Source organism: Strongyloides ratti (assembly GCF_001040885.1).
Source record: "Strongyloides ratti genome assembly S_ratti_ED321, chromosome : 2".
NCBI classification, from domain to species: domain Eukaryota; kingdom Metazoa; phylum Nematoda; class Chromadorea; order Rhabditida; family Strongyloididae; genus Strongyloides; species Strongyloides ratti.
The window spans coordinates 13,655,828-13,679,952 of NC_037308.1; the positions used below are offsets into that span (position 1 = coordinate 13,655,828).

The 24,125-nt window shown below is 20.3% G+C and overlaps 10 protein-coding genes across 10 annotated transcripts; 5 read left to right on the forward strand and 5 right to left on the reverse strand.

The window, feature by feature from the left end:
• Nucleotides 1–75: 75 nt before the first annotated feature.
• SRAE_2000435600 (Calreticulin) lies at nucleotides 76–1,364 on the reverse strand (the record flags this gene model as incomplete). The annotated part of the gene is made up of 2 exons (XM_024643215.1): nucleotides 76–1,232; nucleotides 1,289–1,364. The coding sequence occupies 2 exons, from the start codon at nucleotides 1,362–1,364 to the stop codon at nucleotides 76–78; spliced, it is 1,233 nt and encodes a 410-aa protein (XP_024508908.1).
• A 1,852-nt stretch (nucleotides 1,365–3,216) lies between these two features.
• Nucleotides 3,217–3,510, reverse strand: SRAE_2000435700 (Hypothetical protein; the record flags this gene model as incomplete). Its single annotated transcript, XM_024643216.1, has 1 exon — nucleotides 3,217–3,510. The coding sequence occupies one exon, from the start codon at nucleotides 3,508–3,510 to the stop codon at nucleotides 3,217–3,219; it is 294 nt and encodes a 97-aa protein (XP_024508909.1).
• Nucleotides 3,511–4,089: 579 nt separating this feature from the next.
• SRAE_2000435800 (Major facilitator superfamily and Major facilitator superfamily domain, general substrate transporter-containing protein) lies at nucleotides 4,090–5,553 on the forward strand (the record flags this gene model as incomplete). Its single annotated transcript, XM_024643217.1, has 2 exons — nucleotides 4,090–5,095; nucleotides 5,147–5,553. The coding sequence occupies 2 exons, from the start codon at nucleotides 4,090–4,092 to the stop codon at nucleotides 5,551–5,553; spliced, it is 1,413 nt and encodes a 470-aa protein (XP_024508910.1).
• Nucleotides 5,554–6,806: 1,253 nt separating this feature from the next.
• SRAE_2000435900 (Hypothetical protein) lies at nucleotides 6,807–7,235 on the reverse strand (the record flags this gene model as incomplete). The annotated part of the gene is made up of 1 exon (XM_024643219.1): nucleotides 6,807–7,235. One exon carries the CDS (start codon nucleotides 7,233–7,235, stop codon nucleotides 6,807–6,809), a length of 429 nt encoding a protein of 142 aa, XP_024508911.1.
• A 1,800-nt stretch (nucleotides 7,236–9,035) lies between these two features.
• On the reverse strand, nucleotides 9,036–12,373 carry SRAE_2000435910 (Atrial natriuretic peptide receptor 1; the record flags this gene model as incomplete). The annotated part of the gene is made up of 2 exons (XM_024643220.1): nucleotides 9,036–10,454; nucleotides 10,496–12,373. 2 exons carry the CDS (start codon nucleotides 12,371–12,373, stop codon nucleotides 9,036–9,038), a joined length of 3,297 nt encoding a protein of 1,098 aa, XP_024510883.1.
• Nucleotides 12,374–13,327: 954 nt separating this feature from the next.
• Nucleotides 13,328–14,024, forward strand: SRAE_2000436000 (Hypothetical protein; the record flags this gene model as incomplete). The annotated part of the gene is made up of 2 exons (XM_024643221.1): nucleotides 13,328–13,690; nucleotides 13,785–14,024. 2 exons carry the CDS (start codon nucleotides 13,328–13,330, stop codon nucleotides 14,022–14,024), a joined length of 603 nt encoding a protein of 200 aa, XP_024508912.1.
• A 1,461-nt stretch (nucleotides 14,025–15,485) lies between these two features.
• SRAE_2000436100 (Hypothetical protein) lies at nucleotides 15,486–16,209 on the forward strand (the record flags this gene model as incomplete). The annotated part of the gene is made up of 2 exons (XM_024643222.1): nucleotides 15,486–15,857; nucleotides 15,949–16,209. 2 exons carry the CDS (start codon nucleotides 15,486–15,488, stop codon nucleotides 16,207–16,209), a joined length of 633 nt encoding a protein of 210 aa, XP_024508913.1.
• A 1,286-nt stretch (nucleotides 16,210–17,495) lies between these two features.
• On the forward strand, nucleotides 17,496–18,445 carry SRAE_2000436200 (Hypothetical protein; the record flags this gene model as incomplete). Its single annotated transcript, XM_024643223.1, has 2 exons — nucleotides 17,496–17,867; nucleotides 17,957–18,445. 2 exons carry the CDS (start codon nucleotides 17,496–17,498, stop codon nucleotides 18,443–18,445), a joined length of 861 nt encoding a protein of 286 aa, XP_024508914.1.
• A 1,289-nt stretch (nucleotides 18,446–19,734) lies between these two features.
• Nucleotides 19,735–20,296, forward strand: SRAE_2000436300 (Hypothetical protein; the record flags this gene model as incomplete). The annotated part of the gene is made up of 2 exons (XM_024643224.1): nucleotides 19,735–20,118; nucleotides 20,207–20,296. 2 exons carry the CDS (start codon nucleotides 19,735–19,737, stop codon nucleotides 20,294–20,296), a joined length of 474 nt encoding a protein of 157 aa, XP_024508915.1.
• Nucleotides 20,297–21,966: 1,670 nt separating this feature from the next.
• SRAE_2000436400 (Apoptosis-inducing factor 3) lies at nucleotides 21,967–23,916 on the reverse strand (the record flags this gene model as incomplete). The annotated part of the gene is made up of 5 exons (XM_024643225.1): nucleotides 21,967–22,617; nucleotides 22,665–23,440; nucleotides 23,508–23,546; nucleotides 23,595–23,620; nucleotides 23,666–23,916. 5 exons carry the CDS (start codon nucleotides 23,914–23,916, stop codon nucleotides 21,967–21,969), a joined length of 1,743 nt encoding a protein of 580 aa, XP_024508916.1.
• Between the last annotated feature and the right edge of the window lie 209 nt (nucleotides 23,917–24,125).

Consider the following 24,125-nt stretch of genomic DNA (forward strand, 5'->3'; position numbering starts at 1 on the left):
AATACAATTATTAAATCAACAAATGGGAATGAAAAAAATCACATTAAGAGACCCGAAGAATAAAATTAGCTGTTTTTACAACTCATCGTGTCCTTCCTCATCACCTTTCTCTTCTTCCTTAGGTTCATCTTCATCTTTATCATCCTCTTTACTCTTATCCTCATCATCTTCTTCCTTCTCTTCACTCTTTTCAGCAGATGCTTTAGCAGCTTCCTCCATCTTCTTTCTCTCCTCTTCTTCAGCAGCCTTTCTCTTTTCCTCTTCAACAGGTTTCAATTTCATGTATGTCTTTTCAGAGAAAGCTTTGGCTTCTTCAGCAGAATCAGTAATAATAATGTTATCAAAGATAGTACCAGATTTGACTTGCCAAATGTCAATACCAATAGCACCAATATCTTTGTATAGATAAAGTTCATCATCTGGAGCATATTCTGGATTGTCAATTTCTGGATGGATCCAAACTCCTTTGTAATCTGGGTTTTTGATTTGTTTTGGTTTCCATTCACCTTTGAATTCAGGATTGTCAATCATTGGTGGTTCCCAGTCACCATCCATCTCATCATCCCAATCTTCTGGTTTTTTAGCATCTGGGTCTGGGATGTGTTCTGGTTTTTCCCAGTCATCAGGCTTAGTGTCTTCTGGATCATCAATGTATTCTCTCTCATCCCAATCTTCTGGTTTTTTAGCATCTGGATCCTTGATCTTCTTTGGTGGAAGTAATTCCCAATCAGATTCAAGATCTCCTTTGCGAACAGATTCGTTATCAAGAAGGACTTCGTAAGTGTTGTCTGGGTTAAGAATGAGTGTATATTGGTGAGTAGCTTCATCATGTGGAGCTGGAATTTCTTTACTAATAAGATGATTTTTTCCTTTGTAGTTAAGAATGACGTGGATTTTTTTGGTTGGTCCACAAATATCTGGTCCAAACATGATATTGTACTCAGTTTCACCGTGGAATTTCTCGAGATCAACATCAGACTTAAGGAGTTTAAGATAACCACCGCCACAATCAATTCCTTGTTCGTGTTTAACAGTAAATTGAATAACAAGTGTCTTTCCTTTATTACTAAATTTCTTAAACTTGGTAGCAATATCATAAAATCTAGCATCATTCATAGTCTTTAAACCCGTATCACGCTCCTCATCACCGAAGTGTTTACCGGCAGACAATTCAAATTTACCAAGATCATCTTTGTGTTTAGAAACTACCCAACGGTCAGCATAAGTTTTGTCTAAAATTGAGTCGATAAAAAAAAATTATTTTTTATATATTATAAAAAAAACATACCGAATTCTTCCTTGAAAAAAACTTCGCCAGATACGGCCAGGACAATTGTACCAAGTACAAAAAGGAGAGTGCGCATATTGATGTATTTGTGAAACACTACTGACCAAAATAATATCAACCTTATAAATACTAGGAATTGTACAACATATATCTAATATAAGGGTGGAGAATATTGACACGTCACTGTTTGACTTGTCAATTTGTTTGTTTCCTATTGGTTATATTAATGAGTATAGCCAATGATAGAATGACAGCTATATACACGTGTTATATATGCATTCGCCACAAGAACCAATCTATATTAGTTCATTATGAAGAACATACAAATGTGGTTCACGAAGGTCTTCTTATTTAACCAATGTGGCATACACAATACATATAAACAAAACTTTTCTGGCATTATTTAATTTTTATAGGTTCATTTATTAAAAAGTTATTTTTCCAGTTTGAAATTGATATTTTAATTAATTTTTTAGATCTTTGATAAATTTATTTGTTGTAGATTTTTAATTTTTTTTTTTAAATAGCTTATTGTTTTTTAATGCATTATTTATAATATTTTTTTAATTTTTGAAACAAAAATTATTTTTTAAAATACAAATAAAAGTCATAGTAAAAAACATATTAAAAATAAGAGATAAAAATACATTTAATAAACAAAAATCATTTTCTAGTATTTTCATGTATTAAATTAATGATTATAAGATTAAAGAATATCAATTTCCAAATAATAAATCATTTTCATAATATTTTCTTTTTCTAATGAGAAGCAATAAAATATATACTAAAAAAAGTTGTAACTATTCTGAAAATAATAGTAATTTAAATTAAATGCTACGGAATTGTGATGGAAACTTTCAAGAACAGAATATTATTATTTTATAAAAGTGTTCTATCTTTGAAATATTCTTTACAAAAAATAAAAACACTAAAGCTCATGAATAAAATTTATTGTATATAATAAAGTAATAGAAAAACTAATAAAATAATATGCAAAGTTAGAATAATATAAATAATCTATTTAAAAAAGAAAAAAAGTTAAGATGAAACTTTTAAAACCACAAGGTAATATATTTAAACATTATATAAAACCATTTTCGAAAGAGAATTACAACTAAGACTTTCAATAGTAAATATTTTTGATAAGAAAATTATAACTTTGAAAAAAAATATTTGTTTATTAAAGCTTTTCTAGTGACTGAAAAACTTTATAAAAATTTGTAGTGTTTTTTAAAATAAAAATGTCAATGTTATAATTCAAAATAAAATAGAAAATATTTGAAGCATATGATACTAAATATTCAGATATAAATAAAAAACTTAATTTAATTATAAAATATTTTAATAACTTTTTCAAAATAAAAACATTTAGATTAATATAATGACATATTTTATGAATCATTTTTAAAAAGACTCTTCGAAAATAATATTTTTCGAGTTTCTGAATTTAAAAGTGGAGACTAAAAAGTTTATTTAAATATTGAAAATTATTAATAACATTTCAAATTACTTCTATTAATGATAATGCTACTGACAAAATTATGAAACATGGTATTAGTTTTAAAAAAAAGATGTTGAAGATTACAAAATGATTCAAATTTATTACAAGAACAGAAGATTTTTGATATTCAAATACTATAAATGTGGAAACTATACAATAGTCAACTTCCATTTTTAGAAAACATTTTCATACTGGTCAATTTTCTATAATGTAACTATTTTACAAAGTATTAAAAAATCAGGTTCTATGCTAATATAAAAGATAACATAATATGTTATCTGTACTTTTTTAATAGATAAACTTTCGTGTATTATATTTTATGTTATTAGGTCCAATAATGTTCATTTATAAGTTGATTAGATTATTTAAATTTTATATGTTGAATTAATGAGAATGATTTATGAATTAATTAAAAAAAAATAAAAATCTATAAATTACATAAATCATTAAAACAAAATTTAACATCATTCTGAAAGTTTATATTTTTAATTTTCTTAAAAATTCTTAAATGACCTTTATCACCATACTTTGATTCAACATCTCTTCTTGTACTTCTTCGATTTTTTCTTGTAAAACACCCTTGTATATATCTTTCCTCTATCTTTGTATCATTAATGATAAGATAACCTAAACCAAAATAGCAACCAAGGGTAACATCTGCAAAACATGTCTCCTTTTTATATACAGGATTACTACAGAGTCTGTTGTCTCCCTTTATCATAGTATTGTTATCAATCGTACATTTATTAATACAACGTATTTTATCATTTTTTTGGGTAAAATTCTCATCAAACTTTTTACCAATTACGTTATATAAAAAGAAATAGATAAATATATGAACAATATATATTTTCATCACAATTTTTTTTTTTTTTAAAAAAAAGCAAATAATGTTCTTTTAAAAATATATTTAAATATAAATCATATTTCAATTATATTAGAAATATTCAATGAAAGTTTAAATTAAAATTTTTATGGTATTTACAATTGAATCACGTGTTTTTGCTAATATACCCTATTTATGGTCAATTTGTGTTAAAAAATAATTTTTAAGAGTATTAGATTAGATAACAATTAATAAAAATTTTGATATGTTAAAAAAAATTTTTTTTTCTATAATATAAGTATTTTTATACTTAAAAATTATTATTTATATTATATTGGGAAAAGAATATTATATAATTTTAGATCAGGTTAGTATTTGTTATGATTAATATATAAATTAAAATAAAAATACTATAGTTTAGAGTTGTAGATTGACATCACGTGTTTATTGGACAATTACCACTATAATTTAACAATGCCATTTATAATAAGTCAATTAAAAATAAATGTTGAACCAGCTCTTATTATTTTATCACTATGTATAGGAATATTAATAACTGTTATACCATTATTTACATTTTGGGGAAGATGTGTTGAGATTGCAGATCAATATTTACCAACACCCATGGATAAAGATTATGGAAATAATACAATAAGATGTGCTAATATTTTTAGTATAAATGAAACAATGTTAAGAAATGGTATTGAAGAAGATATAGCTGAAATGAAAATTTATTATCAATTAGCTGGTGGTATACCAACATTAATATCATCACCAATTTTAGGTTTATGGTCTGATGTTTATGGTGGTAGAAAAAAAGTTTTAACAACAACATTATTTGGTTTAGTTATATATATAAGTTTACAATTATATACAGCATTAAATTATGACAAAATTAATATGTGGTATCCAATGATATTTGCAGAATTTATAATGGGTTGTTTTGGAGGTATTGCAACAATTTTTACAAGTGCTGTAGCAATTTTAATTGATGACAGTAGAAAAGGAATGGATGATGGTGGAATTCCAATGAGAATTACAATAACAACAGCATTTCAATCTTTATTTTTATTATTTGGTAATTATTTAGCATCATATTTTATGTTTCCAGCAACTATAAGTATTCAAAAACATTCAAATTCTTATATTATATTAATATTTATATCATTTATTAGTTCAATTTTGATTTTTATATATACAGCTATATTTGTAAAAACAAATAAAAATGAAGAAAATATACCTAATGAAACATTATGGCAAATGTTTGGATCAGTTTTTAGTGGTTTATTAGATGTTTTAAAAACTCCAAGAAGAGGATATTTAAGATGTGTTATAAATATATCAATGTTTCTTGTTTTTATTGATTGTATGACAAGTGATCCAAGTTTATTTGTTCTTTTATTAAAAGGTACACCATTCTATTGGCCAGATGTTAATTTTACTTATTATATAATGTTAAAAACTGCTATTGGATGTATTGGTATGGCAATTATTCCTTTAATTTTATCATATTTTAATATTCATGGTAAAGATTCAATATTACTTATGATTGGTTTTATAGCAGCTTCAATAATTGCATTTCTAACAGCATTTGCTGAAACTAATTATTTGATTTTTATAACAGGAAGTTTATACTTTTTTGCAGCTGTTACACAACCAGGATTTAGAACATTCCTTCCTAAACTTGTAGGTGAAGATCAAACAGCACGTCTATTTACATTAATATCATTACTTTATGTAATTGCACCAATTTTAAGTTTAACTTTTCTTAATATTATATATGAAAAAACTTTTAAAGAATGGCCTGGTTTTGTATTTGTTATAATAGGAATTTTTAATTGTTTTGGTGTTATTTCTCAATTTATAAGTCACTATCTTTTACTGCCAATGTGGAAAGAAAATACGATAAATTATAATATTCTTGAAAACAATGAATAATAATATATTTTGTACAAAGATAAAATAAATTATTTAAAATATTAACATTTAAAAATTTTTTCTTATCATTAATATGTATGCTTGTGTAAATTGTATAAAGATAAATCATCATTAATAATAATTAAAACAAATATAATATTTGTATAATTATTTTAATAATTTATAAAGTTTAAAAATAGATAATACATATCAAATTAACTTACTTTTTTTTTCTAAATTATATCAATACAAATTTTTAATCTTGATACATATTTTATACTCTATATTAGTTTTAATTTAAAAAAAATAATGATGTTTGCATATAATAGTACATAATAAACTTTTCAAACATCTGAATGGTTTCAAAATTATTATAAGATTAATGATTGAAAAAATTATTAACATTATATAAAAATAAATTTTTTTTTTGGTAAATAATAATCAATATAAATATAGAAAAAAAAAGTTTAACAAATTATATAAAAAATAATTCGAATTATAGAGGTAATATCAGGAAAAATTATTATTAAATATTTCTATTATTTATATACTTTTCACTAATTTTAAAAATTTTATGTTATAAATTACTATCTAAATTTTTCATTTTCAATTAATTTTAAGAATATTTTTAAGCATTAAAATTAAAAAAAAAACTATTATTTTATTTTTATAAGTTTTTTTAATATTACAAAATTATTGATAAATATGAACATTTTTAAACATTAATTTAATTTTCTATAATAAAAAATTGTGGTGTATATAAAAGTTAAATAATGTAATAAAATTATATACTAATTTTATATAATCATTAATGATCATAGTATTATATATTACTTTAAAAACTATTAATATACATATATATTTGATATATTTTTGATAAATAAATTTAGAATTAAATATTTTTAATTAAAAGTACATATTAATATTGAAAACACTCTTTATTATAGGTGATTTTTATAACAACATTTTAAAAATTATTTTTAAATGACAAGATGTTTAAGTTTATTCAAATTATTTAATTTTTTAAATTTGTTGTTAACATTTATAATTATATTATGATAAAAAAATAACTTTTATTTTTTTTAAGTATAATTTATGTTAGTATTAAAACTATACTTTAAATTTTTAAATATACTATATATTAAAAAAAAATAAAGAAAAATATTAATAAAAATATTTTATCAATGGGCAATAATTTAATAAAACTTCATCTTATTGTATATTAAAAATAATGAGAAAAGATCATTTACTATATTGAAAGAATGAGAGCATGTTTAAATATATCTAGGAAATTCACATATAGGATAACCTTTAATATCCTTAGGGTTAACTGCTACACCAACTGTTTCAACAGAAAATCTACCATCTTTTCTTTTGAGAATTTGAGCTGTAAGTGCCAACCAACAAACATTTCCTGCAATTTTTGCGCATCTATGCTTAGTAACTATATAATAAAGTCTAACCCTTGTTCTTCTTCCAACTCTTTCATGAGCTTTACGAACTTCACATACATCTACACGATTGAATCCTCTTCCAAGATATTTATTGTAAAGTTTAGTAGCTCTTTCAGCATAAGAATATACTAAACCTGAATCAGCATAACTAATTTTTTTTTTTTCATAATCTTTACAAAAACAACTAATAACTAGGAATACAAAAATTATATAAAAAGGTATAAAAAGTTTAGAATTCATTCTTATCATGGTACTTCATCATTTATTATGATTATATACTTGTTTTATTATTGACATATGAAATATTTTATTAACAAAAAATTAATAGTATTCTTATGCTTCCACACTACTATTTGCTATTATAATTAAAATAAAATATTAAATAATTATAAACAAAAATGTGAAATTATGCTTTATATGTACTTTTAATCAACATATCATTATTGAAATATTGTGATTTGTAAACAAAACTAAATAAATATTTCTAATGAAATTGAAAAAAGAGATATGCTTACAAATTAATCATTGATAAATAATAAATTTTTTTTTCCAAAAAAAGTGCGACAATTTTGTTATGAGATTAATAAAAACTAATTTTTTAAAAGATAAAATTAACTATAATATCCTGCCAAAAAAGTCTTATTACTTGGGATAAAAATAAATATTATATAAAAATTTTAAAGTTTATTTTTTAATATGAATAAACAAAAATTTTTAATAAAAATAAACTGAACTTTGAAATGTGGAAAAAATTTTATTTTAAAAGATCAAGGAAACATATATTTAACAGAAACTATTACACTGATGAAGTATGAAAAAAATTAAAAATTAAAGTACCATTAAAAATAAAGAAAATAGAAAAATATTTAAAGCATTGAAAAATAAAATAAAGAAAGTTCTTGACTTATTTTAATCTTAGCATATGAAAAAGAATATATATATATCTAATAATATTTTTATGTAATTTAATATTTTACTCTTTAGTTTAATTTATTACTAGTATCTGTTTGTCAAACATTAATTTAAATTAGTATAAATTAAAAAAATCAATTGAGTAAATCATTTTTTGATTTTTTAGTCTTGTAAAACTTTAATAATAGTTATTAAATTATGTTTTTTGAGAAATAACTTCAGAAATTTCTTGATCTGACTTTTTTATTGATTTAATACGTTAATAACAAATTAGATAATAATTTTTTTAAAGAAAAATAAGTAATATTTATAATATTTTTTAATTTGGTAAACAATTTGTGCTAAATTAAAACTTTATTTGTAAGAACTTGGTATTTGCTTAGTTGAACCAAAAAATTGTAGGTTAAAAGTGGAAAAATAAATGTTGAATGATTAAAAAGTATTCAAAGTTTTTTTTTCAACTTAATTAAAAAAAGTGAGGATTCAAGATTTGAAAAATGGTAAAAAGAAACTCTCTGGCGGGGAATCGAACCCCGGTCTCGCACGTGACAGGCGCGGATACTCACCACTATACTACCAGAGATGTTCTTTAGCGTTTCTGAAGCACCTAAGACCCCAAATTTAAAAACATCCATTAAATTGCTATTAAAAACATTTCTAGAGGTAATCTAAAGTGAAAAAAACGAATTTTATATTTATAAATAAAAAAAAGTTCATCTTCGTTATGAAAACGTTTTTAAAACCATTTCTCTAAATTAAAAAAAAAAATTTAGTAATAACCACAGATATTATTATATGTTATTAGTAAATTAATGTTATATATAAAAATATAGAGAGAAACAAAAAGGAAAGGATGCGTTTATCGGGAATCGAACCCGAATCGGCCGCTTGGAAGGCGGCCATGCTGACCATTACACCATAAACGCTTGGGAAACAGAAATTTCCATTTTTTATTTCTTGGGCCTTTCTGTTTTAATACTTTGCATTCCTATCTTAAATTATTGTATTTTTTTTATTTTTTAATAAATGTTTTTTTTAAGAAAATCATAGTTACAAATTATTTTGAAAATAAATTTAAAATTGAAGAAGAATTTTATTGTGCTTTTAGCTTTTAGTTATTAATGTTAATACAAATTTCTAATTATTATTTTTACCAAATTCTCTGTACATACCCATGTTTGTGTTTGTTTTTTTTTCATCTAAATTTAAAATTGGCTCAAATTTAACTTCATCATTTTTAATCATGTGATTATTATTTTCTCCAATTCTTCCATTTAACCAAAAAGTATTCATTACCCCTTTTCCTTTTATTATAACTTCTCCTCTAGGTTCAATTACATATCCACCAATTTTATTTAAAAGTTTTGAACAACTTTCCGTAATATGAATTCTTTCAGGTTTACCATTACTTTCCATTCTAGAAGCTGTATTAACTGTATCTCCAAATAAACAATATCTTGGCATTGCTAAACCAACTACACCAGCTACACATGGACCCGAATTACAACCTATTCGTACCATAATTTTTTCTCCTGGCAAATATGGAATAGAAAATTTATGGCATATTTCATTAAATCCAAGAGATAACTCAGCTATTTGTTTACCATGCATATCACCATTTCTTGTTGGAAGTCCAGAGACACATAAATATCCATCACCTATTGTTTCTACTTTATAAATATCAAGTGATTCAATTAAATTATCAAAAAGTATAAATAAATCATTTACTAAAGTTACAACTTGAAAAGCTGAACATTTAGAAGAAAGAATTGTAAATTTAACAATATCAGCAAAAAATACTGTTACATTGTCATAATTTTCTGGTTCTACAGTTTTACCTAATTTTAATTTTTCAACAATCTCCGCTGGAAGCATTTTTTTAAGTAAAATATCACTTTTTTTTTGTTCTTCAACAATTTCTTTAGTTCTATCATTTATTTCATCTTGTAATGTTAATGAATATTTTTCTAAAATTTTAAAAACATGATCCATTAAATTTTTTGCATTTTTTTTAGTAAAAACATTTAATAATTTTTCTATTTGTTTTATATTTGGCCTTTTTTTATCATCATAATTCCAACAATCTTTAATTAATGTTATAAAAGATGGATTAACTTCAACATTTGGAGCTACAATTATTTCTGGTCGTAAATCATTAGAATTTCCTCTTTTTAAAAGATATATCAATTCTTCAACACTTTCTTGTCTTGAACTAAGATTCCAAAAATTTCCTTTTGATATAATTTCTGATAATATTATTCCAAAACTGTAAATATCTCCTTCTTTACTTCCAATAGAAAAATCATGTGTTAAATGTTCTGGTGCTCGCCATAATAAATTTTCTATATTTGTTTTATCATAAGCAGATAATTGTTTTGTAGAAAAATTACTTATCTTGACCTGCCATCTATCACTAACAAAACAAATTTTAGAATTTAATGTTCCATGAAAATTAATAAAACTTGAATGTATATATGACAATCCATTGTAAATATCTTTTGTTAATGACATCATAAAATATGAATCAAAATTTGGTATATCTGTTTGAAGAATTTCCTTAAGCAAAAAATAAATAATAATAAAAATAATAAACATACATGTAATGAACCTCTTTTACAATATTTCCATACAGATATAGGTAATGTTCCATCAATACATATTCCAAAAAATTTATTTAAATTTTCATGATTAATGGATATGATTTTATTTAATTGAAGACAATCATTATTAGTATAATTGAAGATATTTTTATACTTTCTTCCAACAACTTCTTCATCATTATATAAATAAAATGAATAATTTTCTGTATTATTTTTTTTTTGTAAATTAAATTTAAATGTATTTGTTGTTATTTCTGAAACTGAAGAATGTATACTTTCTGTAGCATCATTATTTGTAACGTCACTAATTAAATTAGATAAAGAAATTTTCCATTTATTTAATTCTTCTCCTTTTCTTACTTTTACTTTACATATATACCATATTAATCCTATGATAATAAATAAAATAAGAATAAGTATAATAACTCCAACAATAATAACTTCTTTAAAATAAAATTTAAAAAAATTTTTTTGACAACGATTATGTAAATAACCACAAATTGGTTCAGTTAATGGTATACTATTATTCCAATTTTCAAAAATTGTTTTTGGAAAATTATTTAAAGATACACTACTTTCTTTCTTAAACGATGTTAATGAAGTATAAGAATAATTAAACCATACTATTTGTTTACCAAATTTATCTAATCCTGTAACTTGAATAGTTGGTAATCGTATACAATTTGAATCAAAATTAATTATTCCTGTATATCCTTCTTTACTTAATAAACATTGTTTTCTAAATAAAGTTGGATTTTCAAATGTTTTCTCTGAAAATTCATCTAATGTTTTATTTAATAATGTAGCCCAAATATATACAGAATCACCTAAATATCTTGCATATCTATTTAAAATTGTGCTATCATTAATATTACAAACATTACAATAAAAAGGCCAATCATTTACTCTTTTTATAACTTCTTTATCAAAACTTTTGTTAGTATTATAATATTTTGCTGTATCAAAAATAAACATTCTTTTAGCCATTTCAAATGCATCCATATCTCTACCATCATTATTTTTATCTACATCATTATAAAAAGGTATTGGATTGTCATTAGAATCAACGTAATGTGAATTGAAAGCTTTACTTGTATCTTCCATATTAATATGTACATATTCAGAATTATTTAATCCACGATCATACATTTTTAATAAAAAACTTCTTTTCCAATCATTACGATCAAAACAAGTTATAATTATTCTTGCTCTTATTATTGTTTCATTAATAAATGCATCATATTCTATATCTAATGGTGGTGTACTAGCTTTATAAGAATAAACCATTACTGCTTTAAAATCAAAAATATTAGCAGCATTAACAAAATCATCAAACATCATATTACATCGATTATTAAGTCTAGAACATGAAAAAAATACATATTTATGCCAGTTAAATGTTTTTAAAATATCTAAAACAGTTAATGCAAGTGAATAAAATACAGGAGCAACAGAATAAACATTAGGAAATCTTTTAACATTTGTAAATTGAGTTGAAGAAACTAAACCCCAAATAAATATTGGTTTATTATAAAATTTAGCTATCATTGAGGCACGAATTGCATTAATACTACATGATGGACCAAATATTACATCAACTTTATCATTGACAATTAATTGATATGTTAATCCACTAGAATTTTTTTCTATACAATCATCAAAATAATAATTAAAAGTAAAATTATATTGTGGTAATAATTTTTCACTTGTTATACGATCAATGACAACTGGTATTATTCCAACAGCTAATGTAAATCCAAGAATATCACCATTTTCAGAATCAGTTTTTACAAAAATAAAACCAAGATTTAAATTTTTTTGACCATTGATAGATAATGATAAAATTACTAAAAAAAATAGTTTTAAAATATTCATTTTTTTTAAATTAAAAATAATAAATAAATAATGATAAAAAAATTTTTTTAATTTATTTTTTCAACTAGAAACAAAATAATTTTTTTAAAATTTATATGGTTTGAAGGGTTTAAAAAACATTAATTGAAACCTTTTTAAAATTTATTTTAACAACAAGCTAATAAGCATACCAAAACATGCATATTCTTTTTAAAAAAAAATGATTAATATTATTAAAAATATTAAAATACTTTAAATAAAGATGTTATAAACTAATCATAAATAATATCTAAGAGTACTCTTTTTTAACAATAAATAATATAAAATAAAAAGATTTTTTTATAAAAAATTTTACAAAAAACATTTTTTAAATTAAAAATTTTATATTATTTATTATAAAAGTTAAAGTATCTTTATTTTATATAAAACTGTATTGTAAGGTATTGAATATAATTTAAAAACCATCATATTATACAATATATGTACTTTTTTAAATAACTTCATGTACTTAATAAAATATTGTAAAATAATTTTTTTTATCACATTAAATTTTTGTCTTATAAAAATTTTTACTAGAAAAAAACTTTTTAAAAATTTCTTTTCATTTTGATCATAAATCGTTTTAATGCTACTAACTTTAATTTTAATTATTTTACAAATTAAAGGTAATTTAATAATTTTAAAGCATATAAATAATATTATAAAAATCATTTATAATAATTATAAAATTTATAAGTAAAATTAAGTAAAATAAACATTTTTATTTAAAAAAAAACTTTGACAATAAATTGATATAATTTTTTTAACATTTAAAAAAAAAATTGAACTTTTAAAATTTTAGCATATCTAATGCTTCATCAAATAAAATTATTTATTAGATTTATAATCATTACTCTTTTTTATTATATGAAAACATAAAGTACAATTATATTATTCTTTATAAGGAAAAAAATAATTATAACATTTTAATTTACAATGAGAGTTTTATTATTTATTTTTGTCTCTTTTTTAGCGATATCGTTAGCCAAAATAATTCTTGAAGATGATGATTTAGTTCCCCGTATTATCGTTTTTAAAAAAAAAGCTCCTTATGTTAAAAAAGTAAGCCAATTTTGTCTTAATCAATGTTCTGAACAATTAAACCAAGAGTATGCTTTTCTTGAAGTTAAAAGAGCTGTTAAGATAATACTTGAATTGAAAGTAAAAGTTGTTGCTTACTTTTATGGAACACTTAAAACTGACAAATCTAAAAGAATATTATTCAGAGGAAAATACCAAGGTATATTTAGTAGTCCTAAAGGCAGAAAGTGTAAATGTAAAATATTGGAACAAAATGAGGTAGTTAAGACATAAATAAAAAAATTATAATATGTATTTTTTTAAATTTTTTAAAATAAAATTTTCAATAATTCATATTGCAATTTACTTTTAGACAACAACTGTTGGGTCAATTACTTCAGCATCTACAGAGGCTACAACCACTTCATCTGAACTACCTACCATACGTGTAGAAACTACAACAACTGCATCAACTTCTCCACCAACAACTGTTACAACAACGGAAAGAGTTACTACTTTAACTATTCAAACAACTAGACGAACTATATTACAAAAAGTAAAAGATAAAGTAAAAAACGTGTTCAGCCGTATTAAAAAAATTTTTGGCAAATAATCAAAAAAAAATTAAATAACAAATAAGTAAAATATTTTGAAAATAAAATTTTATAAAATTTTCAATATTGAAATTTCTTTTATTATTCAATATTTCTATATTATTCTTAATGAAGATTAATTTATAATGTCTTCAATATAAGAACAATACTACAATTCAAATGATGTAAATTATACAACAAAAAAATTTTTTTAATTGAAACATTTATTGAGAAAATTGTATAGATGATAAAAAATTAAAAGTTTTAATTAGCAAAAAATAAATATTATTGTTTCAATATTTTCGATTGTTATTTATTTATAATATTATGCGTTTATTAAAGTTTTTATATTACATTATCATAAATACTTATTTAATTTTATATAATTTTATTTTTAAAAATCTACAGAATTAAAAAATGATGTGCCTAAAATAAATTATAAAGTGTAACCAATAAAAATTATCATGTAAACACAGCTATTAATATAATTTTAATTTAATAAATATTGAAAAAAGCATTATAAAAAGTTTTTTTTTTCATCATATGAAATTTAACATTTTTTTTATATTGTTAAAATATTTAAATTTTTATCTACTTATAAAAAAAATGTTACAATGTAATAGTCAATTATAATCAAAAAATTTTTATAATTTATTCAATTGTGAAGTTAAAATTTAGTAAAGATTATTTTAATTCATATTTTTTAAAATTAATATCAATAATTATTTAAACTTTTATAATAACTGTTAGAATGTGCTAATTTTAGAACTAATTAATAATTGGTAAAAAGATATAACAATTTATAAAAAACTTTTTTTATTTTTTAAAAATTATTATGCTTTGTTTTATTTTTTAAAATAATATAGCTATTATAAACTTTTTTTACTTTTTTTTATAAATAATTAATATAATTTTATAAATAATACGTGAAAATATTACAGTAAATATAAATATTTTAAAACTAAAACATAAATTTATTTAAATATAACTATATAAAGAGGTTATTAATAATAACATTAAATTTTTCAAACACAAATGTTGTAAAATTGAATGTTTACATTAAAAACAAAAAATTTTTTTAAACAAAGTTTTATTTATTCGAATATTTCCATTATATTAGTTAAAACACATTGATCACATAATTTTTTGATCACTATTTATTAAATTTTTAATCATTTTATAAATTTTAATTAACTTTATATCAGATTAATAAAATTTTATATCAATTTGCAACAATAAACATAAAAAAAAAGTAAACTATCATTTTAATTTAAAAAGAAAGTTTGAATATATATTAATATTATTTAAATAATAAAAAAAAAGCATTAAAATATATAGCATTTAGCAAATCAAATGCCTCATCAAATAAAATAGTCAGTTAAATTTATATTTATTTTTTATTTTTTATTATTTGATAATATAAAGTACAAAAATATTTTATCTTTAAAATGAAAAATGAAAAACATTTTTATCATATTACAATGAAATTTATTTCAATTCTTTTTGCCATTTTTGCTGTTACATTTTTAGATGGACAAGATTTTAGTAAAATAGATTTTCATATTTCTACATTGAATCGAAAAGCTTGTCCAGCTAGAAATATAGGAAAATATTGTCTTAGTATATTTAATAAAAAAACTGGTTATAAATATATATTTAAAGGAGTTAAAGAAGCTGTTCAAATAAAATTTATATATGGTATAAATGTTACAATCATTTTTGCGGCATCAAAAACAAAAAAAGATAAGGAAAAACAATATTTTTTGGGAGAATACTACGAGCCATATAAAAAAGGACCTCATAAAAATCATGCAAAAAAAAGATGTATTATAGAATATCATGATTTAACAACAGTAAGTTAAAATATGATTAAAAATTTAAGATATATTTAAAAACATTTATCAGCATATAATTTTAAATTTCACAATTATAATTAATTTTTAGACAACAACTACTGAATTGGTTACTACAACGGTATATGCTCCAACAACAGAAGAACCGGTTACTACAACAGTAAATGCTTCAACAACTGAAGGACCGGGAACTACAACAGTAAGTGGCCCAACAACTAAAAAACCGGTTACCACAACAGTAAATGCTCCAACAACTACAGAAAGACATTATACTAAAGAGGATTTCAATAAACAAATTTGGAGATGGATATTGAATCATATTTTTAATTACAGAGTAAAAAAGCAAGAATAAACTTTTTACATTCTAAATGATTGAAATTTAATATAAGAAAATTTTAAAATACTTGTTTTAACTTAAAAAAATTTTTTTTCAAACATTTAGAACATAAAAATAATTAACTTATAAAAATGGAAATAATTCAGAAATGTTTTAAAATAAATTGAATAATATATTGAGAAACATATATATATATATATATATTATAAATTATTGTTAGAAAAAAATAAAATCATTAACTTAATTTTTTTATTTACTATTTATTGATAATAATATGTTGTTTTTACCTTAGTTAAATAATAATTAGTCATATTTTATTTTATCTGATTAATTATTTTTTTTACTAATATTTATTAATTACATTTTTGAAATTATAATATCAGACATTTATTGAAAATTTTTTTTATGATAAAAAAGTTACAGATAGAAATGAAAAAATGAAAAATTAAGTTACAAAACACAACTTATAAAAATTATTATGTTAATACAATTAATAATAATAACTAAAATTAACTATTATTAAAAGAAAATTTAATTAAAATTTATTTTTATCTAATAAAATTTAATATTTATTTTATTTTATGAAACATTTTAAATTTAATTTACATTTATTTCTTAAAAAAAAGTTACAATGTGATGATAAATTAAAATAAAAAAGTTTTTTTTAATTAGATCAACTGAAAATTAGAAATTGGTAAATAATATTATAATTAATATTAATAAATATTCAAACTTTTATAAAAGCTGTTAAAATGTATTTCTTTTGTAATCAACTTGTAATTGGTAGAAAATTTAACAATTTATGAAACTTTATTAAAGTTAGTTGAAAAATATTATACTTCAATATATTTAAAAAAGAAATATTTCTATTATAAATTTTTTTTAATTTTCTTTATTTACAATTAATGTAACTTTATTGATATTTCATACAAAAAATAATTTAATGAAAATATTTTTAAACTTAATTATTAATTTAAATTTAAATTAAGTGAATACTACTATAACTTATTTTGTACATTAAATCAAAAAATTTTTAAAAAAATTTTATTTAAATCTTATAATAATGAACATAAATATAGTAGACTAATGATTTAAATTTAGTAAAAGTTTGAATATATATTATTATCATTCTAACTCTAAAATACATGAAATTATTAAATATTCAGGAAATCCAATGCTTTGTCAAATAAAATGGTTCATTGAATTTATGATTTTAACTAATTTTATATTTTATTAAAACATAAAGTACAAATTTATTTTGTTTTTATAATGAAATATTGATATTTTAAATTTATATTATAATGAAATTAATTTTATTTCTCGTTACTATTTTTGTTGTAACTTTTTTTGAAAGGAGTAACTCTACCAAAAAAAGTGTAACATATTATGATAAAAACATAAATCCTAATCATGCTAAGCATATTGCAAGATACTGCCTTTCTGTGTATAATAAAAAATCTGGATTTAAGCATAATTTTGTTAAAGTTAAAAGTGTTAAAGGCATGAAATTTAAATATGGTATAAATGCTACAATCATTTTTTATGGAAAAGAAGAAAAAGGTACAAAAAAAACATTATTATTTATAGGAGATTACTATCAACCATTTAAAAATGGAAACTTTAAAAATTATTTAAAGAAAAGATGTTCTATGGGATTGTATTATGTATCAACGGTAATTTAAAATAAAAATTTTAAATTTTAAAGTATAACAGTTAAAAGTTTTACAACATATTATTTTATTTTATTATTATTTATTTTTAGACAAAGAAAACTAAACCAACTACTACAAAAGTTACTAAACCAATTACTACAACAGTTACTCAACCAATTACTACAACAGTTACTCAACCAATTACTACAACAGTTACTCAACCAATTACTACAACAGTTACTCAACCAACTACTACAACAGTTACTCAACCAACTACTACAACGGTTACTCAATCAGATAAAACAAAGACAAAGATTCATAAAACTACTTCAAAAGTTCATACAACTACAACTGAAATTCAAACAACTACTTCAAAAATTCATAAAACTACAACTGAAATTCAAACAACTACTTCAAAAATTCATACAACTACAACTGAAAGTCAAACAACTACATCAGAAGTTCAAACAACTACAACAAAAATTCAAACTACAACAACAATTTCTCAAGGAAAAAAACTTTCTGATAAAGCTAAATATTTTCTAACGTTTTCTAATATCATGAACTTGTACTCAAAAGCTCATTTGTTTACTTCGTGAAAATTAAAGATCATTTAATTTTGATAATTTTAAATCTTCTAATATTTATTTTTGTAATAGTGTTATTAATGAAGATATATTTTTTAGTAGTTTGAAATATATATTTAATAATACAATAAAAATGAATAAGTGGGTAATTATTAATAAATTTAAAAATTTATAGGCAAACATGTATACATGCTAAAATTTATAAGCTTTGTTTGGCAAAAATAAAAATTATTATCTACATTTTTTAATTATTATTAACTTAAATTTTTTTTTATTATATGGTTGTTACTTTTTTATTTTAATATTAACCTATTATTACGTTTTCAGATCATAATATTTTTATTAATATTTACTTATTACAGTTCTAAAATTATATTACTCAAAGTCATTTTTCTTTTTTTTTATAATTGGCAAAAAATATATAATATTAATTTATTTTTTTTATAAAGTGTTACAACACAACAATAAATAAATAATTTATAGTTTAAAAATATTTTGTTTTATATTAGTCTTGCAAAATTTTAGAAAAATTACATTGTTAGTTTGGAAAAATTTGTAAGTTTCATTTAGTTTTGCTTATCATTACTTTTATTAATTTGCTGTAGCCATCTAGATTTATTCCCATTTTTATTATTTATCTACCTATGAAAAGTTTGCTCATAAACTTATTTAACCTTGCAATGTTATAAATTTTAGCAAACTTTAATTTAATATCAAAAATTATTCGTAATGTTATAAATGCTGTAAGACTGTATTTTTTATTAAATTAATTAGTAATTGGTTAAAAAATTTAACAATTTACAGAATTTTTTTATGTTATTTGAAAAATTTATTAAATTTTTCTATTTTTCTAAATAATATTTTTATTACAAATCTTTTTTTAATTTTCTTTATTTACAATTAATGTAACTTTATTGATATTTCATACAAAAAATAATTTAATGAAAATATTTTTAAACTTAATTATTAATTTAAGTTTACATTAAGTGAATACTACTATAACTTATTTTGTACATTAAATTATAAGATTATTAAAAAAACTTTTATTTAAATCTTATAATAATAAGCATAAATATAATACACTAATGATTTAAATTTAGCAAAAGTTTGAATATATATTAACATTATTTTTACTGTAAAATACATTAAATTATTTGACATTCAGAAGATCTAATGTTTTATCAAATAAAATGATTTATTAAATTCATGATTTTTACTAATTTTATATTTTATGAAAACATAAAGTACAAAATTTCTTTTATTTTTATAATTAAATTTTGATATTTTCAATTTATATTATAATGAAATTTATTTTAAATCTCGTTACTATTTTAGTTGCTACTTTTGTTGCAACATTTTTATGTAGAAGAACAAGTTGGAATGGCCGACCTATAACAATTAAACTAATTCCAATATCTTATGAAGCTGTAGTAGTTGCCAAGTTTTGTCTTCGTATGTTTGATAAAAAAACTGGAATAAGACATAGAGTTCGTAGAGTTATATATGCCATTAAAATAATTACTGAATTTGGTAAAAATGTTAGCATTGTTTTTAGAGCAAGTGATAGAGAAAACAATACAAATAAACTACTTTATGAAGGAGAATATTATCGTCCATTTTTAGATAAAAAAACTAAAAAGTATGGGCGTAAAATATGCATTCCTGCATTGTATAATGGAACAGGAGTAATTTATAATAAAACTAAAAATTATAAAATATATTTTTTAAAATTTTTTTAACATATCATATTTAAATTATCATTATTGTTTTTAGGTAAAAGTTGAACCATTAGAAACTACAACTCTTCCTCCAAAATATGCAGAGTTGTTAGAAAAATGTAGAGGTATTTATCCCTATGAATAATTGGAAAATAATAAAGAAAGTTAAAATTTACAAGATTTTAATGATTGAAATTTTTTTACTTTTTTAAAAAATGTCTCTATAAAATTTAAATTTTTTTTATATAAAACTAAAGTTGTCATCAAAGTCTATCAAACTTTTTTTAAAACTTTAATATATATAAAAGTTAATTTTTTTTAAAATCAGTTATCTGTAACATAACTTAATTCTTAACGTATATATTTTATTCATGTTAGAACAATAATATACATATATTCATGATTTTTTTTTTCAAAATAATAAAAAACTATAACATTAATAATTAGTCTGTTTTAATCAGAAATTTTAATTAGTAAAAATTACTTAAGAATAAACACATTTTTAAATTTGATAATATAAAAGTTATATGTATAAATTTTTTTATAATAAAATGTAGCAAAAAATTGTTTTCTATATAAATAATTTCATTTTTTTATCGCAATTTTTTAAAATTAAGATAAAATATATTTTATTTAATAAAAAAAATTATGATAATTGTAATCCACGACCATGGTGTTATATGAAAGATGTTTAAAATCAACGTACTAAAATTTTACAAGAAAATTTGAAATCTTCTATAATCAAAATAAAGTCAATAACATCTTGAGTTTATTCAATATTTTAAAATTATTAGCATAAATGAATTTTGAGATAGCATACACTTTTTTCAAAAATAATAAATGATTTTTTTTTTGAATTTTTTTTAGAATTATCAAAAAACATTTTTTGTTGAATAATCATTTTTCTAGTTAAAATTTATTTTTTTATATCCAAACTTAAATGCATTATTTTAATATTTAAAATTAGTAAATTTTATTTGGAAACATAACATTTAAAATTAAATTCAAAATTCTATTTAAAGTGAATATTTTTTTAAAAAATTTTAAGATAACATTTGATAATCTTATTGATTTAATTTTTTTTATAAAATTTATCGAATAAAATTATAAATTAAAAAATATATTTCTTGTTTTTCAATATAAAAAAGTTAAAATATATATGACAAATTAAAAAGTAATAACAAATACTTTTTTATTAAACTATTTTTTACCCTTTATGCTATAACATTATTTAACGTTAGAATCTTTTTGTAAACTGTTAATATCATTACTTTTTTTATAATTTATTATTCAGAACAATTTTTCTAATAAACTTTATTAATTCAAATTTAAAGACAAATGTAAATAAAAGTACATTTTACTATTAAATTTATAAATTAAAATTAGCAGTCAAATATCATCATAAACAAAAATCATACTAATTAAATATGTCTATACATAAATTTATGTTAATTGATAGAAAAATTTTAAAACAAAAGAATATAAAAGAATGTTTTTTAATTATTTTTTTATTATCAAAAATTATACTTTTTTTAAAGTTTTTCTTCAACAAATAAGTTTATTTATTATTATATTTAAATAGAAATTTTTTATCATAATTTTAACATAATTGTTCTATAATTTTTAAACAATGTTTTGATTGTATATTTGACTTTGAAATATGACAAAAAAGTAAAATGATTTAAAATTCATAATGGTAAAATTGTACTTTTTTTCATACTTTTTTTTTAAAAAAAAATTTATATTTCCTCTCAAGTATCAAATCAAATTATAAAAAAATTTTTTTTTTTCCATATTATAAGTTTTGATAAAAGATTAAATTAATTTATAACTCCAATTATTTTTTTTCATTATTTGAACTTCTTCTTTTGTTATACAAATATTCTTTTTAAAACATGCAAATATTTGAATCGCAGGTGTAACATCACCAAAACATATTACACCAATAAGAAAATTTTTATCAAAAAAATATGTAATAAAGTCATTTGTCTCAAATGAACCTCTTGATAATGGTTCATTATCATTTATAAAAATTTTATGAACAAAAACAACCATCTTATTTTCTATATTAAACCAAAATAATTGTACTTCTTTATTAAAATTTATCATTTCTTTATTTAAAATATTCATTGCACAAATTTTTCCTTCAATTTGTGCTAATTGCCAAGAATTTCTAAAACTATTACTTTTATATTTATCTGAAAATGAACAATCACCAATTGCATAAACATTTGGAATATTTGTCTTCATATTTTCATTAACTTCAATATAACTATCAGAAGTGGTTTTAAGTTTAGCTCCTAACATAAATGATGAACAAGCTATTTCACCATTATATGGAATAACTATATTACTTACAGCACAATTCCCACTACTAAGAACTAGATGTTTAACTTTTGTTTCACCTTCAATAATTCTAATTGAATCATTTAATCTTACATTAATATGGCAAACATTTTCCAAATACTAAAATAAAAATAATTATATATTTTATTTTTCATGGTAAAATTTACTTTTATAAGTTCTTCATTAAAACTTTTCCCACCTTCTTTAAAAAGAATATTTTCTTTATTATAAATTGTAATACTTTTTGCATATTTTTTTAAAATTGTTGATAATGTTATAATATTTGGTGTACAATTTAAAATTGATACATGTTTATTTTTTGAACTATCATAAATTAATTTTGCATCATCAGGATTTTTAAAATATAAAACATTTTCAAGTAATGAACCAGGAATAACAATTTTTTTTAATGCTGTTCCTGTTGCAATAACAAGATTAGAATATTCAAAACTTTTTTCATTATCACAATATACTATTTTACTTGTTACATCAACTTTAATTACTTTTGTATTTAAACGAATATCAATACCATAATCATTATAAAAAGTTTTTTCTCTTAATAATATTTCATCATCACTAATATTTGGATTTGTTGATAATAAAAATCTAGCAAAAGGTAATGTATTATCTTTTGTTAATAAAATAATTGAATCTTTATAACCATTTTGTCTTAATACTTCAGCACAAGTTACAGCAGCAATTCCTGATCCAATAATAATTGTATTTTCATTTGACATCTTAAATATATATTTATACATTGGTCTTTCTTTTTTATTAACTGATAACATATAAAATTTTGTTTCTATAAAAATTTTACCATTTTTAACAATAGTTTTAAAAGTATTTTGTGAATATAATCCAGGATATTCTTCTAAATATCCTGTACGAATATCATAACATGTACCATATGGAACACAATAAATACGATTTTTTGATAAAACACCTATAAATAAATAATTTTTTTTTTTAAATTACATAAAAGAATTAAAAAAAGAAAAATTTTATATTACCTTCTATTAATGGACTATTACAATTGGCACAATTTGATGCTAAAACATAATAATTATTTTCATATTTTATAAGTACTACATTAATACCATTCTTAATATTTATTTGTCTCATTCTATTAAAACAAAAAATCTTCAAATTAATAATATTAAAAACCAACCTTCCATTATTAATTTCTTGTTCTTTTAAAATGAAAATGAATTGGGTTTCATTGTCATCATCATTAACATCAAGATTAACAAATTTAGAATTGTCCAAAACATCAACCTTTTTATTATCCTTTTCATTTTCATTTTTATCATCTTTTATAATATTATCTTTAATATCATTTAAAGAATGTTTATCTTTATTAATTATTTTTTTTATCTCATTATTAATAGAATCATCATTAACAATTAATTGTCTATACATTTTCTATAAATTAAAATAATATAAAAAAAATTAAATATGATATTAATTTATAATAGTAATATAAAACTTTAAATAAAAAATCACTTTGTTTATTACAAATGAAATTTGATCATATAACTATACCTCAAAAAGTAGATATTATAATAATAAATTTGATGAATATAAACAAAAACTTAATAAAAGTGTAGAACAAATTTATGTAATTTGAT